This window comes from Tupaia chinensis, unplaced genomic scaffold (genome assembly GCF_000334495.1).
Source record: "Tupaia chinensis unplaced genomic scaffold, TupChi_1.0 Scaffold148065_1, whole genome shotgun sequence".
Classification (NCBI taxonomy): Eukaryota; Metazoa; Chordata; class Mammalia; order Scandentia; family Tupaiidae; genus Tupaia; species Tupaia belangeri.
This window is the reverse complement of record NW_006207915.1, coordinates 769,357-787,768: the sequence shown is the minus strand read 5'-3', so window position 1 is coordinate 787,768 and position 18,412 is coordinate 769,357. Positions and strand designations below refer to the sequence as shown.

At 48.2% G+C, this 18,412-nt stretch overlaps 1 protein-coding gene across 2 annotated transcripts in view; it reads left to right on the top strand.

The window, feature by feature from the left end:
• LRRC2 (leucine rich repeat containing 2) overlaps positions 1 to 18,412 on the top strand; it is a 68,405-nt gene that overhangs the window by 48,264 nt on the left and 1,729 nt on the right. For both annotated transcript variants that reach the window (XM_027768935.1, XM_006170134.3), the window contains exons 2-8: positions 6,078 to 6,221; positions 8,692 to 8,899; positions 9,400 to 9,556; positions 11,721 to 11,857; positions 12,191 to 12,336; positions 14,694 to 14,849; positions 16,950 to 17,086. In XM_027768935.1, coding sequence (XP_027624736.1) covers positions 6,097 to 6,221; positions 8,692 to 8,899; positions 9,400 to 9,556; positions 11,721 to 11,857; positions 12,191 to 12,336; positions 14,694 to 14,849; positions 16,950 to 17,086 — 1,066 coding nt within the window. In that variant the 5' untranslated portion in view covers positions 6,078 to 6,096. The remainder of the gene's footprint in view (positions 1 to 6,077; positions 6,222 to 8,691; positions 8,900 to 9,399; positions 9,557 to 11,720; positions 11,858 to 12,190; positions 12,337 to 14,693; positions 14,850 to 16,949; positions 17,087 to 18,412) is intronic.

The window sequence follows — 18,412 nt, the reverse complement described above, 5'->3', positions numbered from 1 at the left end:
TGGCTGGGAGAAGGGACCCCAGCCCTGCTCCTGGTCCGTGGGTTCCTCTGGGCACCGCCTGGTGCCCGTGGCAGGGCCGGTATCCTCCTGGTCCAAAGTGCTGTCCGGGGAGATAAATCAACGTTGTTTGTGTCCCCTTCGGGCCGGGAAGGCTTCCTCCTGGAGCCCAGGCCCCGCCCCCTGGCGTGGGGGTGGGGAGGGTGGACCCAGGCTGGAGACCCAAGGAGGCTGGTCTGTCCTCGGCTCGGCCCAGGGGCGGGTGTTCCCCGTCCTCCTCCCCGAGACCCTCTGCTCTCCCGCCCAGCCACCTCGTGCTTTCCTCTGATTGTAATTGGTGACGAGTCTCTAGGTGCCGGGGGCTGGCCGGAGCGTTCGTGCAGGGCAGGACCCCCAGAGAAGTTCTGATCCCGTGGAAGGAAACCTAATTGAATTCAGAATTCGGCTGAAGTAGTGGACCTAGCCGGGAGACGTGGCTCCCTAGACCCCACTGTTTCCATCGGGAACTCAGCCTGCTCCCTAACCCTGGGTCCGGGAGGGCGGCCGTGTGTGTGTGTGTGTCGGGGGGGGGGGTCGTGTGTGTGTGTGTGTGTGTGTGTGTGTGTGTGTGTGTGTAGGGCAGGTCTTGGGAGCTGCCAGCTCCTCGGCTGCGGTAAGTGTGGCCCAGGGACTGTGGCGTTCCAGGAGTTCCCGGTGGCTACAGTCATTCTCTTGGGTCCAGCCAGGCTGATGACGGGTCTTCCTCACACAGAGGCCCGGGGGCAGGATGCTGGGAAGGCCAGGAGCTGGGGCCAAAGGAAGGAGGGCCTGGGGCCCGGGGCCCGGGGCGTGCGGAGGAGGGGCCAGGCTTCGCTCCCCAGGGCTGGCTTAGGTGGCCCCTGGCACCAGCTCTTCCCTACCCCGACCTCTTTCCTGTGCTCCGGTCCCTCCCAGATGCTGGGCCTAGTCCGGTGGCCTTTGCTGGGTGTCCTCCAGACTCCCCCACATCCTCCCCTCGATGCGCTGAGGTGTCGGCTCTGTACTCCTCGCCTCTCGCTCCCCAGCTCAGACTGCCATTTGGCAAGGAGGGCGAGCACTAGGTGACCAGAAGTCCCCTTTCCCCTGGCATGTGATTTCGGCGTGCAGACTAGGGCTCTGGTACCAGGGGACGTGTTTTTCCAGTCATGCCCGCTGGCTCGGGAGAGCGGATGGTTCTTTAGAGCAGTTCTGACGTAACTGGGCTGGGGAGGCGGCTGCAAAGTTGTTCAGCTTCTCTGCTCTGACCCCATCCTCGCCTTGGGACTGTCCCTGGGCCTAATCTGCATGCTCTGCCCCGCCCCTGGGGCCTGATCCGCGTGCTCCGCCCCGCCCCCGTGCCTAATCTGCATGCTCCGCCCCGCCCACGGGGGGGGCGGAGCCGCATGCTCCGCCCCGCGCCCCGGGCCTAATTTGCATGCTCCGCCCCGCCCCCCGGGGCCTGATTCGCACGCTGGGCTGAAAAGCGTCTGTTCTTTCACGCATCTATTCTCCTCCCAGCCTGGAGACCTGGGGGCATGGATGGGACCTCATCCTCGTTGCTGTTCTGGAGTGAGTGCCCATAAATGCCGTTATTTGGGGTTCCCCAAGGACAGAAACACACAGCCGTGAGCCGGCCCAGCACACGCTTCGGTTTCTGGGTTGTGGTTCAGAAGCAGGAGCTGCCCGCTTCAGACAGTCAGGCACACCTCTGCGGGGGCCTGGACGAGGTGACCAGAGGTGCCTCTAATTCCCACCTGGCCCCAATGGGGGCCCGGCCCCAAGTCCGAGTTGGGGAACTTCCAGTGGCTGTGCCTGTCGGGAAGCCACGGCTCCTACAAGCGAATTGGCATGCAGTCCGGTCCTTTAGCTTCACTGAGTTCTGCGAAGGAAACACGCAACAGAGCGAGCTAAGCCAGAAGGGCTGCCTCTAGGTGAGGAGGCCCAGGAGGCCGGACTGAGGCGAAGTACGAAACCGAATTCGGGTGGCATAGGAAGCCCTGCGAATGGGGAGAAAGTTCTAGGCCCCAGGAGCAGCTGGCTGAGGGCAGGTTGTGCCAGGATCTTCCCCCGTTAAGAGCTGGGATCTCACTCTCACGTCCAAAGGAAGCCTGGGACAATCTGAACCCCGTGACAGCATGATCTAATTCTGTTTGAAGAATGACTGTCACTAATGAGTGGAAAGTGGACTGGATGCGTGTGGGTGGGCAGCCGGGAGCCCAGTTAGGAGGCTCTCGCACGACGGAGGCAAGACGTGGCTCTAGGTGGTGCGGAGCACACCCCTGAGAGCCCCGGGGGGCAGCTGGATATGTGAGTGCGTGTGAGTGCGTGTGTGTGTGCACGTCTGCACAGTGGCTGGGCAGAACGATGAGACAGAACGCATAAGAGTGACCTCCTGGGGCCAGCAGGTGGTGTGGAAGTTAAGATGCTGGATCTGACCTTGTGGCTCAAGTCCCAGGCCTGGCGGCATGAAAACACACCAGGTGTGTGTGCATGCGTGCCCAAAATCCCGAGGGGAGAATGGCAGAGAAGGGATTGCCCTTCCCCATGGGGGGTGATATCTCCCTTTCCTTCTTTCTCTGTCCCTCCCTGTGAGCTCACGTGCCCTAGGGCAAAAATCTAAAAAAAAAAAAAAAAAAAAAAAGAGTGGCTCCAGATAACCATGGAGCCTTCGAGGTGGGCAGATTCGAATGGGGTAAATTTGGAGGCTGGCCTGCCTTTTTAGGATGAGTGTGACAAACCACCTCGGAGCAGGGAGTGAGGGAGGTCATCCGTGCTGTCAGGGTCAGGCGGGAGCTCCTCACAGAGGCCTTCCTGGGGAGCTCAGCAGGACAGTCTGTGAACGAGGCCGACAGACTTAGGCTGGAACTGGGATTTAGCACGGTTTTCAGAGTAGAAAACCCGTTTCACTTTATAGAGAACATTTCACTGGAAGGAAAGACTAACTTCTCGGAGAAGGGAGTAGCTGAGTGTCAGAGGGTAAGAGGGAGGTCAATCCGACCGCGAATTCTTTTACGCTGGTGCTGACTTCCGAGGGAACTGGCGGTGCTCTTATTTTGCTGATCTTTTTTCCTTCTCATCAAAACGAACAAGAATCAGCTACATCGTAATTGTCCGTAAGGTTCATTAACGGCACCTTTTCAACTCTTAGTTATACTGGTGGTATCTCCTTGGAAGAAAGATATTTAAAAAAAAATTATTTATTTAATTTTACTCATTCATTTTATTTTAATTTGACCAGACACACACACACACACACACACACAGAGAGAGAGAGAGAGAGAGAAAGTGAGAAAGCAAGCCTCCAGCTCCAGGACTTGAACCATGGTCAGCCATATGGGAATGTCCAGCACCTTAATCACCACGCCTCCTGCTGGTACCCAGGAAGAAGGTTATTTAAGACAAGAGCCACTCAGAGTTTTATGAAAGACCTTGTCCACTTCTGGTTTTTGCAAGGAGGCTGGCTGACTCCACTGTACCAGTGACAGTGGCAATCTTGGCTTTAAAGAGGGGTGACCCTTCAGTGAGCTGGACCCAGTAGGATAGAACATTGTTAGCTATCACAGGCAGTTTACCGATGTCAGCCTCTGGGGGCCAGCAGGTGGCGTAGTGGTTAAGAGCGCCAGACTCCTGCATGGTTGACTGTGGTTCGAGTCCTGGACCTGGCAGCTTGCTTTCTCTCTCTCTCTCTCTCTCTGTCCCTCTTTAGTCAAATTAAAATAAAGAAACAAATAAATAAAATTTAAAAAAAGGAAAGATGTCCACCTCACTGCCTCATAGCAGTTACTGGTTTACTTAACTAGTTAAACTGGCACTTTCCACACAAATAAACCTTATATTGACTCGTTTTCCACACCAAATACAGAGTATTCTGTTTCCCACTAATGGGAGCCCATTTAAAGTGTAAGTGACAGTTTAGACTTTGGTAGACGAAGCACGTCATCTCTAAGCTTCCTTTTCTTTAGTGACTTTAAAGTCAGTCTTGTGCGTACCTTGGTATCCTTTCCTTTAGTGAGTTGGAATACTCCGCCATCACTTTAAAGTCAGTCTTGTGCGTACCTTGGTGTTAGCCTGTTGGTGCCACACACAGACAGATTGTGGCTTTATCCTGTGACCTGGGTGGCAGATCGTGGGCTCTGTGCCTCTGCCGAGCTCGCATATTGTGGAATAAGAGATGCAGAGGGATCTTCAGGGCAAGGAGCTTCTAACTTCAGTCATTAGGAACTGAGGCTTGATGAGGGCTGGCTGCCAGGGACCCGGGTCTTCATATGTGTGTGGAGCAGTATCATTTCACTTCTCAAATTGTGTTTCCCCAGCTTCTAGTTGGTGTGAAAAGATTTCTGAAGAGTCTTCTTCGATGGGCTCTAAGATAGTATTAATTTTCACTTCGTCCTGAATTGGGTCGCTTTCTTAAGATCCTGCTCTGTTAAGTGGCTAGACCAGAACCTATTGGTTCTCCTAAAAGTTGCGTCTCCATTCCGATTTTAACTTATGTGTAAGTAGGTACTGTTAAGACTTACTGCATTTGGGAACCAGCAGTTAGCTTAACGGCTATGTCGCTGGACTCCCACATAGTCGACTGTGGTTCGCATCCTGGACCCGGTGGCTTAAAACTCACGCCGGGCACATGTGTGTGTGTGCCCAAGATCCCGAGAGGAGAATGGAGGAAAAGGGATTGTGGCGTGACCATCCCCCCGGGGGGTGATTTCTTGCTTTCTGTCTCTCTGTCTCTCTCTGTCTGTCTGGCGAGCGCACGTGCCCTATAGCGAAAACCTCTCCAAAAAAAAAAAAAGACTTACTGCATTTGTATTCAATGTTTGTCTTTTAAGCGAGAATTTTTTTTTTTTTTTTGAGAGGTTTTCACTGTAGGGCACGTGCACTTGCCAGACAGACAGAGAGAGATGTAGAGACAGAAAGCGAGAAATCACCCCCCAGAGAGGATGGTCACGCCGCAATCCCTTCTCCTCTATTCTCCTCTCGGGATCTTGGGCACGCACGCACACGCGCCCGGCGTGAGTTTTAAGCCACCGGGTCTGGGACGCGAACCGCGGTCGACTACGTGGGAGTCCAGCGACATAGCCATTACACTAACTGCTGCTTCCCAAGCGAGAATTTTTTACAACGTATGTCTCTTCAGACGTTACCTGCAGTCCACTCTTTGAATAATAACCCAGTGTGACCTCGAGGTTCGTAGTTGACCAGACCGTGCTCCATGTCGTTCGTACATTTGGCTAAATCTGAGTGACACATGGTAGGTTCTTTTTTCTTTTTGTTTTTGAGAGGTTTTTGCTATAGGGTACGTACGCTTGCCAGAAAGACAGAGAGACAGATAGAAAGCAAGAAATCGCCCCCGGGGGGAATGGCCACACCACAATCCCTTCTCCTCTAGTCTCCTCTCGGGATCTTGGGCACGTATACACATGCGCCCCGCGTGAGTTTAAGCCACCGGGTCTGAGTCTACCGACTCAATCCGTGGTAGACCACATGGGAGCCCAGCGACATAGCCATTACGTCAACTGCTGGTCCATTTTACCAAATCCCTCTTCTTCCATTCTACTCTTGGGATTTGGAGCGCACGTGTACATGAGCTGGCATGTTTTTCACCTCACTGGGTCTGGACTTAAACCATGCGGTTGGCCATGTGGATCAGTCACCTCAAACACCTACTGGGTCTTACTGCAGTTTTTATATAACTAAGGCGTTATATTCTGCTACTCTACTTGAGAGAGGGCAAGGGCGAGTGTGTGTGTGCGCACTGCGATCAATTTGTACACCTTACTGCGAGTGCGTTACAACCTCCCAGGAAGGTTAGCTAATACGCGAGGAAATTTAATAGGGTGTGGACCCACGAGGCTTGAGGAATACCGGGGTCCTGGGGGTGGGGAGACAAATGCGATGCTCTAGAGATGACGCTGGCAGAGAGCCTTACACAGCGCTGTCAGACTATGAGGACGCTCACACACCGTCCTAGAAGCAACGAGGTATTTGCTCATTGCTACGGACAGGTCGTTCAGTCATATGACGAAGTTCGTGCTAAAACTCTTCTTCCGTGTATGAAGCTGACACACATATATTTTTTTAAACAGGTAACTTCATGCTTCCAAAATGGGACATAAAGTGGTCGTGTTTGACATTTCTGTCGTCAGATCCTTGTGGGAAACCCGCGTCAAGAAGCACAAAGCTTGGCAGAAGAAGGAGGCAGAGAGGCTCGAGAGAAGCGCGTTGGAAAAGTACGTGGTCTCGTCCCCAGGCTGTAGCTTGTTCAGGGAGTACATTCGGGCAGGTAGTAGGTGGATCGTGGAAGATGATGCTTTTCCACTGGGATTTCTCAGTGTTGGGGACACTTTCCCTGTGGGACTTCAGAACCCTCACACCAGAGAGAGACAGATGAGAAAGCATCTCCCTGCCCGCCGGGGCATGGGGCTGCAACCCCTCCTGTTTTTGTCCATCCCATTGGGATTTGGGACATGAAATGCATGCTTGGTGTATTTTTCAAGCTGCCAGGGCTAGGATTTGAACTCTGGTCAGTCGTGTGGGATCCAGTTCCCTTATCCACTAGGCCATGGGGCCAGCCTCAGCATTAGATTTCTATGGCAGTACCATGCCTAGTAACAAGGACCTGCATACGCCCCAGGCACCAGGCTAGGCACAGAGAGGACAGAGGTGATGGGATAAATCCCTCCGCTGTGGACGCCGAAGCAAAACGCTTGGCAGCTTCCCCTGGTCTCCCTCCCCGTGCTGCCCGGTGATCTCCAGCTACTGGAGGTCAGCTACTGGAGGCTGCCCCAGGGCAGGGCGCCCTGCACCTCGCCCTGTAACTCACTGAACTGGCTTCAAGATAAAACTCGTCGCGTTGACGCCATGTTTACTCGGATTGAAATAGCGTAGTTTGAACTCATGGACTCCGAGGAGAGGAGAGCTATCACGGATAGGAGAGCCAAGCTGCGGCTTCAGAGAGCCACGTGATGATGAGCACGGACTGGGTTAGTGTGAGAAGCCGCAAGGGTTTTCCCTGCAGGCGTGTTGGCAGAGGTCTGTAATCCCCAGGAAGAAACACACTGGAGCTCGCGGATGCTGCGTGAGAGGTGCTGTTTGCTCAGGAAAGGCACCATGGGCTTCTGACTGGTGACCTGCTCGCAAAGGAAGTCCCTGACCCTGAGTCATCTTGGCAGATGGTGGGATACTTGCCTGCTTTAAAAATAAGGGGCCAGGGCCAGGGCCAGCAGGTGGTATGGTGGTTAAGGAGCTGGACTCCCACATGGCCGACCACGGTTTGAGTCCCAGACCTGGTGGCTTGCTTTGTCATTTTCTCTCTCTCACTCCCTCTCTGGCAAGTGCACCTGCCCTATAGCAAACTTAATAATAAATAAAATAAAATAAATAATAAAAAGGGGGGACTCCACATGTCTGATTATGTGGTTGGAGTCCCTGTCCCAGCAGCTGACAGACATGCTGGATGTGCATGCATGCCCAGAATCCCAGGAGGGGGGAGACATGGAGGAGAAGGGACTGCAGTGTGACCGTGCCCATGGGGTGCTTTCTCCCCTCTGTCTCTCTCCGGAAAATTTAATTCCACAAACAAAACTACAAAATGTATAGTAGGAATGTATTTTTATTCTCCATTTTGCTGAGCTTTTCAGATTGAACGCATACCTATTCTTTTTTTTTTTAATTATTTTATTCAACTCTATTTACTTATTTAAATTTGACCAGAGGGGGACAGAGTGAGAGAGAGAGAGAAAAAGGAAAGTGAGAAAGAAAGCCGCCAGATTTTGAGAATGCATGCACATGTGTCTGGAATGTTTTTAAAAAACAAACAAGCAAACAACCCTTTGGGGAGGCAGCAGGTGGTGTAGTGGTTAAAGCACTGGAATCACACATGGGTGACCCTGGTTTGAGTCCCTGACCTGGAGGCTTTCTTTCCCTCTTTCTCTCTGGTCAAATTTTAAAAATAATATTGAATAAAATAAAAATAAAATAATGGTTTAAAAACTGATTGGATTGGCACCATAGAATTTCCTTTTTTTAAAAAAATATTTGTTTAATTTTATTTATTTATTATTATTTAAAAAATTCAGCCAAAGAGAGACAGACGGAGGGAAAAAGAGGGAAAGTGAGAAAGCAAGTGACCAGATTTGGTACACAAACCGTGGTTGGCCACATGAGGATCCAGTGCCTTAGCCACCATGCCACCTGCCAGCCTCCCAGCATAGTACAATTTCAAAAATAACTGCAGTTAATCAATTGTATAGGGAATTTGGGTAGAAATTTCACCCAGAAATTCCATCGAACTCACCTCATTTACTTTTTTTTTTTTTAAGAATTATTTTATTTAACTTAATTTATTTAAATTTGACCAGAGGGGAACAGAATGAGAGAGAGAGAAAGAGAGAGGAGAAAGCAAGCTGCCCAGTCTAGGACTCGAACAGTGGTTGGCCATGTGGGAGTCCAGCTCCCTTAACCACCATGCCACCTGCTGGCCCCTCTTTACTTTTTAAGCCAAAGTTACTAGTAATTCACAGAAGGGTTGATGATCTCCCCTGCGCGCCCACAGCAGGGAGGGAAAGGTGTCTGTCCCAGGTGGGAAAGCTGTCTCCGGTGGTCAGAAGCTGGGCTCCTCACCCGGGCCGCCCAACCCACCACTCCAGGCAGGTGACATGCTCCCCAGGAGAGTGACCGTGGCCCCTGCTGCCGTTTCAGGATAAAGGAGGAGTGGAACTTCGTGGCCGAGTGCCGCAGGAAAGGCATCCCCCAGGCTGCGTACTGTAAGAATGGCTTCATCGACACCAGTGTGCGGCTTCTGGAAAAGATCGAAAGGAATGCTCTGGTGAGGCAGGGGTCACCCTGCAAGGATGGCGGCAGACGGAGCAACCCTTTTGTGTTTGAGCTTTCGGGGCAGCACTGGACGGTGAGTCAATGTTCCGGCTTTTTTTTTTAGAGAGAGATTTTTGCTATAGCTGGAGAGACAGAGAGACAGAAAGTGAGAAATCACCCTGGGGAGGGGGGATGGCCACACTATAATCCCTTCTCCTCTAGTCTCCTCTGGGGATTTTGGACATGCACACATGCACATGTGCTTGGGTGATTTTCAAGCTACTGGGTCCAGGGCTTGAACTGCGGTCAGCCCTGTGTGAGTCCAGCACCTTAACCACCATACCACCTGCTGGTCCCATACCTTTACTCTTTATATAAATTATCCAGTCTGGAATTCAGTGACAGTAACAGAAACCCAGACTAAGACAACGGGAGTGTCCCCGGTCCCTTTGCAGAGTAACCGAAGTGCTGGCAGTTGAGCCTCACGTTCCCGTGCACACCCTGTTGCATCTTGTTTTTGAAATCACTTGGTTTCACCTGATTTTGTGCTCCTGAAGGCACCAGCTCTGAGTGGTGTCATTCCTTCTGTTTTAGGAGCTCCCGGATTCCTTGAAGGAGCAGACACACCTGAAAGAATGGCACATAAACAATACCTTGATTCAAATCATTCCAACATATATCGAGCTGTTTCAAGCAATGAGGGTTCTGGATCTGCCAAAAAACCAAATCTCACACCTTCCGGCCGAAATCGGTACGTTCCTTAGCAGGCGTCTTGGGCTCGGTGTGTGGTGAGCAGGCAGCACCTGGGTGGCTCTGTTGAGCAGGTACCATGCACCATCCCAAGCAAATTTATGAGGGTAAGGTGTAGTGGGCTCAGATGGGGAGAAGGGCGAGGGGTAGGGTTTTAACAATGTAAAGCAAAAGCGCAGTACTGAAGCAGGAAAAGCAGGTTAATCCTTTTTAGAGTAGGTTCTGTCTCCACCTGAACATAATAGAATTTTAATGGTCTTCATAGCTCAGGGCAAGGCATCTGGGGATTTTAGGCATGCACACATACCTCCTGCATGATTTTTATAATATTAGACATACTGTCACAGTATTGTAATATTGTCACACTTGTCCGTGGTTTGGAACTGGTTATTCATTCACTCACTTAAAATCAGGATTAGAGATATTGTATTTTCTAATAAATCCAATTATTGACTGCCTTCCTTTCTCTCTCTCTCTTTCTTTCTCTCTTTCTCTCTTTTTTGATAGGGTGCATGTGTTTGCCTGAAAGAGACAGAGAAGGAAAATGAGAAATCGCCTCCCCGGGGGATGGTCATATTACTAAGAAACATAAAGACCATAGGAATGTTAATTACTGTTTACTCTTAGGCACAGAGGAGAAGTCAAGTTTTTAGTCACAGGAATCTAGGAGTTTATAATGGAGGTGCTTCTTTAAGATGAAGTCGCTCCTGCTTTTTTTGAGAGATATTTTTGCTATAGGGCGGGTGTACTCACCAGCGAGACAAAGAGAAAGCAAGAAATCACCCCCCCTGGGGGGGGTGTGGAATGGCCAAGCCACAGTCCCTTCTCCTCCATTCTCCTTTCAGGGTCTTGGGTACACATGCACACATATACACCAGTGCAAGTTTCAAGCCACTGGGTCCAGGACTTGAACCGTGGTCATATGGTTGTGCTGCAATCCCTTCTCCTCCATTCTCTTCCGGGGATTCTGGGCATGCTTGCACATGTGCCTGGCATGTTTTTCAAGCTGCTGGGTCTGGACTTGAACGGCACAGTCGCTGTGTGGGACGCAGCTGCCTTAACCACCATGCCAACTGGCTGGCCCCTCGGCTGTTACTCTTCGTGTGTTCAGATTCTGCTGTGAAAGAGACAGCATGTTGTTTCGGAAGCATGCTGCACTCTGATTAAATCAGTGCAAACGCGAAGCCAGAGATCACTGGTGAGGTAGCTCCTCTCTGTCGGCCACATCCCGTCCAAACCCTCTGCCAGTGTGCGTCACCTGTCAGGCCTGTGCGTATTTCAGAACTCACTAGTTCCTCCGTAATGTCCGACAGGAGGCCCTGGCTGGCCACGGTGTTTGCTAGAACATGTGCTTCCATTCTTCAGAAACATCGGCTGTTACTCATTCTATGATTTCAAAGGGCTTTGCACTCTGTGGGTGCTCGGCCTGAACGAAGCTACACAAGGGACCAATCCCCTGCCCTCACTTTGCCTATAGTTTCACAAAGGATTAAATGATTAGAAAATACGCAAAAGGGGCTGGCAGGTGGCGTGGTGGTTAAGGGTGCTGGACTCTCACATGGCCGACCGTGGTTTGAGTCCCAGACTTGGTGGCTTTCTTGCTTTTCCTCTCTCTCTCTTTTTCCTCTCTGGTCAAATTAGAATAAATAAATAAAGTTAAATAAATTTCTTTTAATTAAAAAAGAAATTATGCCCCCAAATAGCACTATAATCAAGGACCAACATGCTGAAGATAAAAGCAGACTAAAGAATGCTTACACACAGGTACAGAACATGTCTTGGGCCTTCCTGTCATTATTATTATTATTTGTTCTCTTTTTTTGGAGAGGTTTTTGCTATAGGGCGTGTGCGTTCGCCAGAAAGACAGAGAGAGACAGAGCAATAGAAAGCGAGAAATCCCCCCCTAGGGAGGATGGCCATGCCACAATCCCTTCTCCATTCTCCTCTCAGGATCTTGGGCACGCACGCACACGTGCCTGGCATGAGTTTAAGCCACCGGGTCCGGGACTCACACCGCGGTTCGACTATGTGGGAGTCCAGTGACGTAGCCATTACGCTAACTGCTGGTCCCGCCTGTCATTATATATACAACTGTTTTACCTCTTAGTTTTGTCTTCTGATCTTAATTGACCTATTCAATGGATGTTAACTCTTTCTGCTGACAGGCCGTTTAAAGAATCTGAAAGAACTCAATGTGAGTTTCAACCATCTGAAGAGCATCCCTCCAGAACTGGGAGACTGTGAAAATCTAGAGAGACTGGATTGTTCTGGAAATCTAGAAATAACTGAGCTCCCCTTTGAAGTAAGGCATAAACATTTCTGTACTGTGATTTACTTTTATTTGCTGTATGACACGGAATGGTTTATAATGTGGGGAAGAACGTTTAAGAGTTGAAATCCAGGGGCCGGCAGGTGGCGTGGTAGTTAGGGTGCTGGACTCCCACATGGCTCATTAAGGTTCAGGTCCCAGATCTGGTGTCTTGCTTTCTCTCTTTCTCTTTCACTCTCTCTCTTTCTCTCTGTCTCTCTCTGGTGAGTGCACATGCCCTATAGCGAATTTTATAAATAATAACAATAGGAAATAAAATGAAATCTTTCGAGAATGTAATTAGAATATTCTGCTATTCTTTTCTAGTTAAGTAATTTGAAGCAAGTCACATTTGTCGATATCTCAGCTAACAAGTTCTGCAGCGTCCCGATCTGTGTCCTGCGGATGTCTAGCCTGCAGTGGTTAGATGTCAGCAACAATAACCTCAATGACCTGCCACAAGACATAGACAGGTAGCTACCTGCACCCTGCAGGTGAGGTACACGAACCAGTGACTAACCCTTAAACACTGTTAACGTGGAGCATGCGTAACACATGAGTGCTCTTTGAAACCGGCTGATTCTTCAGAGTTTATTGTTTCCCAGGAGATTATAGAATAAGACCATTTCCAATTGGCATCGCGCCGGCACAGGGTCTTTGTGTATGTGAGCACCTCTTCGTGGTCTTGCTGACTTGCAGTTTGCTCTAGTCTTCCACAGATCCGTTCACTTCCTTTACTCCACAGAAGTAGAGCAGTGAATTTATTATCTATGGAGCAGAAAACACTGCTTAATGTTGGAGATGTCCGTGAGGACAAGTTTTATCGGTTTAATTTTTTGATTTATTGTATTTCATCTTTCAAACAAAATTAATATGCTTGGCAAGACTTTACAATTCTTCTTTAAAGAATTATTTATTTAATTTTGTTTATTATTATTGTTGTTGTTGTTGTTATTTTGTAGTTTGTTATAGGCACATGCACTCATCAGAGAGAGTTGGGGGGAAGGTGAGAAAGCAAGCTGCCAGGCCCAGGGCTCGAACCATGGTTGGCTGTGTGGAAGTCCAGCACCTTCATCACCACACTACCTGCTGGCACCTCAAATTATATTCTTATAGCTATTTATTGTTTTAAAAATAATTATTGCACTGAACCATGTGAGAGTCATTTATTCATCCATTTATGACATCGTCAGGATCCTGTCTGGCAGGCCTGGACAGTGGGATGGCTTTAAAGTGATGAGTGAAATGCAATCTCTGTCCCCTGGAATCTGCAATTTTCTTTATAAAGGAAATTTTATCAATGAGCTGCTACGACACAGAGGCCAAGAGTGGCTTAGGCCTGCCCGCCATCTTGCCTGCCATCTTGCCATCTTGCCCACTGTCTTGACCGCCATCTTGCCTGCTGTCTTGCCCTCTTGGCACATGCAATGTACTGATGCTTTCTGGGTTCAGGAGACTAAGTGGGGATTTTTATTTTTTATTTATTTATTTATTTAATTTATTTTTTTACAGAGATTTTGCTATAGGATGTATGTGCTCCCCAGAGAGACAAATAGAAAGTGAGAAATCACCCCTTGGGGGGATGGCCATGCTGCAATCCCTTCTCCTCCATCCTCCCCTCAGGATTTTTGGCATGCACGCATGTGCACCCAGTGTGAGTTTCAAACTTCCAGATCTGGGACTCAAACCTCAATTGGCCATGTGGGAGTCCGGTGATGAAACCATTATGCCATCAGCTGGTGTCAGTGGGAATTGTTTTAGTTTGACTCACTAGGGGAACTTTATGAAGTATTTGTGGGATTAGCTAAGATTTTGTAAATGAATGTATGAAAAATCTTGGGAGAGGAGTTGCTGACTGAAATGGAAAATGGGGCCAGCAGGTGGCATAGTGGCTAAGGTGCTGGAATCTCTCATGGCTGACCGCAGTCTGAGGCCTGAACCTGGCGACTTGAAAATTATGCTGGGTGCATATGTGTGTGTGCCCAGAATCCCAGGAAGAGAATGGAAGAGAAAAGGTTGTGATGTGGCCATCCCCCCTGGAGTGACTTCTCACTTTCCCTCTCATTCTCTCTCTGGTGAGCACATGTGCCCTATGGCAAAATCTACCAAAAAAAGGAAGAGAGACTAAGACGTATTTGGAACATATTTTGCTTGTTTCTTTTTCACTCTGAAGTTTTCTTCCTATTTAAAGTTAGAAAATATGGGAGAAGAATAAGTGTGTCTAAGGTGCACAGAAGGAAGTGAGCCGCCCAGATCTGTCCATTCTCAGTGATTTCTTTCCTGGGCCCTGTGGAGCCCTGTATTGGGTACCCGGAAAAGAATTGTCATGATGTCGGGGCCAGGAGGTGGCATGGTGGTTAAGACGCTGTACTCCCACATGGCTGATTGTGGTTCAAGTCCTGGACCTGGCAGCTTGTTTTCTCACTTTCCTTCCTCTCTCTCTCTCTGGTCAAATTAAAAAAGAAATGATGATAATAAATACAATGAAGTAAGTAGTTCTTTAACAAGAAGAAACTTGTCCAGTGACCCAATAGATGTGACAGACACTTAGAAGAAAGGATGCAGTGATGTCTGAGGCCCCACCGTGTCTGCTGTGTATTGTGCAGTTTGCTTATGCTGCCACTAGGCTGTGTCGTTACCTGGTGCTCAGTCAGGAACACTAAACAAACTAAACAAACAAACAGACGTGTCATCTGGCATGACTTTATTTATTAAACTTTAAGAGTAAGTTGGTTCCCGTGAAGGTCACCCCACGTGACAAACTCAATCCCCGTTGGTTTTCTTGGCTGTGAAGCTAAGTCCTCCGTTCTAATCCTTTACTGCTTTGTAGGCTGGAAGAATTGCAGAGCTTCCTCTTGTATAAGAACAAGCTGACCTACCTTCCCTACGCCTTGCTTAATCTGAAGAAGCTCACCTTGTTAGTCGTCAGTGGGGACCACCTGGTGGAGCTCCCAACGGCTCTCTGCGACTCGTCCACACCTGTAAAGTGAGTAGACCCGACCCTCACAGGGGAGGAGCGAGGCGCATCCCAGCCTGGGCGGCCCTCACAGGAACCGGGACGGATGCTCCTCATGCTCCGAGAGCCTGATCCCAGAAGTTCTGAAAACGTTCTGCAAGATTTCGAAGTTTCTGGCAAATGGCACAAGAGGGCGAGCTAGAGAATTTCTGGGCAAATGCTACTTGCTGGTCGGAGGTGCAGAGGGACACACGAGGGGCAGTGAGAGCCATTTGTTTTTTTTCCTCCACAAATGACTTGTGCTATGGTTTCACTAACAAATTGAAAATAGGAACTTTCTATTTAGATAAATAATTAAAAATAGACATAGAAATCCAAAAGTATATGTAAAGTAGGAATAATGTGTTGTGGTTCACTGATTAAAATAAGATTCAAAGGAGGGGCCAGAAGGTGGCACTGTGGTTAAGGCGCTGAACTACCACGGGGCTGACTAGTTTGAATCCCGGACCTGACAGCTTGCTTTCTCATTCTCTCTCTCTCTGGTGTGTGTACCCTATAGCAAATTTAAAAAATTAAATAAATAAAATAAAATAAATCTTTAAAAAACAGTTCCCAAGGAAGAAAGAGGAAGCTCTGTAGCACATAGCTCTGCATGCCATGCGTAGCTAATACCACGAACAGATGGTCCACAGGCCCAGCGGGTGGCATGGCGGTTCAGGCTCTGGATCCCCGCGGCCAACAGTGGTTTGAGTTCTGCTGTAAGTTTCACTGTAACTTTTCCCCCCCTACTTTCCTGAATATTTGAAAACTTTCAAAATAATGTATTCAAAAGGCACAAGTAACAGAAACTGAGTGGTGGGAAGGTTGGGAAATTGAAGAGGAACAGTGTCTCCCGTTGAGTGGATAACAATAAAATATTTGTCCTAAGGTAAGAGAGAGTTTAAGTAGATTAAGTAAAAAAGTGATTGACTCTCGGAGGGGTTGCTCCAGGCCCTGAGAGTAACAAAGGGGAGAGCGAGAAACTGCTGCTTCAAAAAAAGCGCCATTACACTGCAATTTTGTTGTTGTCGTTATAGAGAGACTTTTGCTGTAGGGTATGTGCACTCACCAGAGAGACAGAGAGACAGAGAAACAGAAAGTAAGAAATTACCCACCCCCAGGAAGGATGCAATTCCTTCTCCTTCATTCTCCTCTCGGGATTTTGGGCACACACTCACATATACCCAGCGTGAATTTTAAGCTGTTGGTTCCAGGACTTGAACTGTGGTCAACTGCATGGGAGTCTAGCAACGTAACCATTATACCATCTGCTGTTTCCATACACCCTACAAATTTAAAGAATGTATACAGTGGGCCAGCTGGTGGTATGGTGGTTAAGGTGCTCAATTCCACATGGCTGACTGCATAGTGCGAGTCCCAGACCCAATGTCTAGGGCTCAAATATGCCGTGTGTGTGTGTATGTGTGTGCCCCAAATCCCAGGAGAATGGAAGGGAAAGGATTGTGGCCTGGGAGTGCTTTCTCACTTTCCCTCTCTCTCTCTTTTCTTTTTAGAATTATTAATTTAATTTTATCAATTATTTTTATTATTACTTAATTTGCCATGGGGCATGCACATTCACCAGAGCGAGACAGAGAGAGAGAGAGAAAGTGAGAAAGCAAACTGCCATGTCTGGGACTCAAACCACGATTGGCCAGATGGGAGTCCAGCGCCTTCACCACCATGCCACCAGGTGGCCCCCCTTTCTCTGGCGAGCATACATGCTCTATAGCAAAATTAAAAAAAGGAAAGGACTCCATCATCCTGTTGGATTATTTGATAATGGAAATCCACTGATGATGCTAATAGTATGGGGTAAACTGTGATTTTAAGGATAAGCGAGGGGGCCAGCAGGTGGCATGGTAGTTAAGGTGCTAGACTCCCACACGGCTGACCACGGTTCAAATCTTGGACCTGGTGGCTTTTACTCTCTCTCTCTCTCGTCAAATTAAATAAAAACAATATAAATAAATATAAAAAAAAGGCTAAGCAAGAACTTGAGTTTAGTACCACAGAGATGATCTTCTGCAAGGAATTTTGCAGTTCAAAATGCACAAGGGAAAATGTAATATTTCCATGTGTCTTGAACAGATTCATAAGCCTCATGGACAATCCCATTGATAACGCCCAGTGTCCAGAGGGGGATGAAGTGATGGAAAGTGAACAGGATCGTCAGCATTTTGATAAAGAATTTATGAAAGCCTATATTGAAGATCTAAAAGAAAGAGGTGAGTTTCTCATATTTAAAGTTATTCAAAATTACAAAACACAAAAATGCCACTCATGCAGCACATCTTACTGACCCAAGTCAAATTGGTACAAAGTTAATTGGTTAAGGGGCAGGTTATTTATTTATTTTTTAAAAAATAATTATTTATTCGTTCATTTATTTTTTAATTTGACCAGAGAGAGACAGAAGGTAAGAGTGTGAGAGAGAGAAAGTGAGAAAGCAAGCCACCAGATTCAGGACTTGAACCCTGGTCGGCCATAGGGGAATGTCCAGCGCCTTAACCACCACGCCACCTGCTGGTTCCAGGGGCAGCTTATTTTGTAAATTATTTTTCCGCTTATCCCTCATCTCCCAAAACCAAAACGATACATTATATTAAATATCAGATTTTCTTAGTACATCAACTAATTGACAGAGAGACTGTGGCCTGGAGGTTAAGGCAGCTGGATCCCACATAACCAATTATGTAGTTTGAGTCCTGGACCTGGTGGCTTGAAAAACATGCTAGGCATGTGTGTGTGGGTGCCCCAAATCCTGAGAGAGTGGGGTAGAAGGGATTGCGATGTGGCCATCCCCATTGGGGGGGTCATTTCTCATTTTTCCTCTCTTTGTCTCTCACTCTCTCTGTCTCCAGCAAGCACAAGCACCCTATAGCAAACTAAAAGAAAGAAAAGAGGGTTGCACTACTCACTATACATGAGCTTTTAACTAATACTAATAAAATGGTTATGTAGGTTAATGGGAAAATAAGATTCCATTTGAAAAACCCTTTTAAATCTAACCTTTGAAAAAAGTAATCTCCTGTAAATCAAGGGAAAAACCAATATAAAAATCACAAAATGAAAAATGCAAGATGGCGGCAGCACATGTGCCCTACAGCTAAAACCTCTGACCAGCTTCATTGTGTTTGGGATGATTATACAGAGAAGCGGGAGACCAGGTGCCCTGGGAACGGTGGGAAGAGCTTCCCAGAAGCAGACCCCAGGGGCTGTTTGCAAAGGAGTCGAGCGCCCTTAGTGTGTTTTGGAGGCTTCAGAGCCCCTTCCTCCCAGCACCTCCTGTAATTCGAGGATGACGAGAATGTGAGGCCTTGCAGGTGCTCAAATTTTAGTGAGCACCTGGTGGCCAGTCTCAGTGTTTTCAACACCTCCGTCCTGGGGTGGGGTCAGAGAATGTGCATGTTTTTTTTTTTTTTCATTTTATCTACTCACATCTACTCATTCATTTTTAAAATCTGACCATAAAAAGACGGAGACAGAGAGAGAGAGGGAAAGTGAGAAAGCAAGCCACCAGGGAACCAGCAGTTAGCGTAATGGCTATGTCG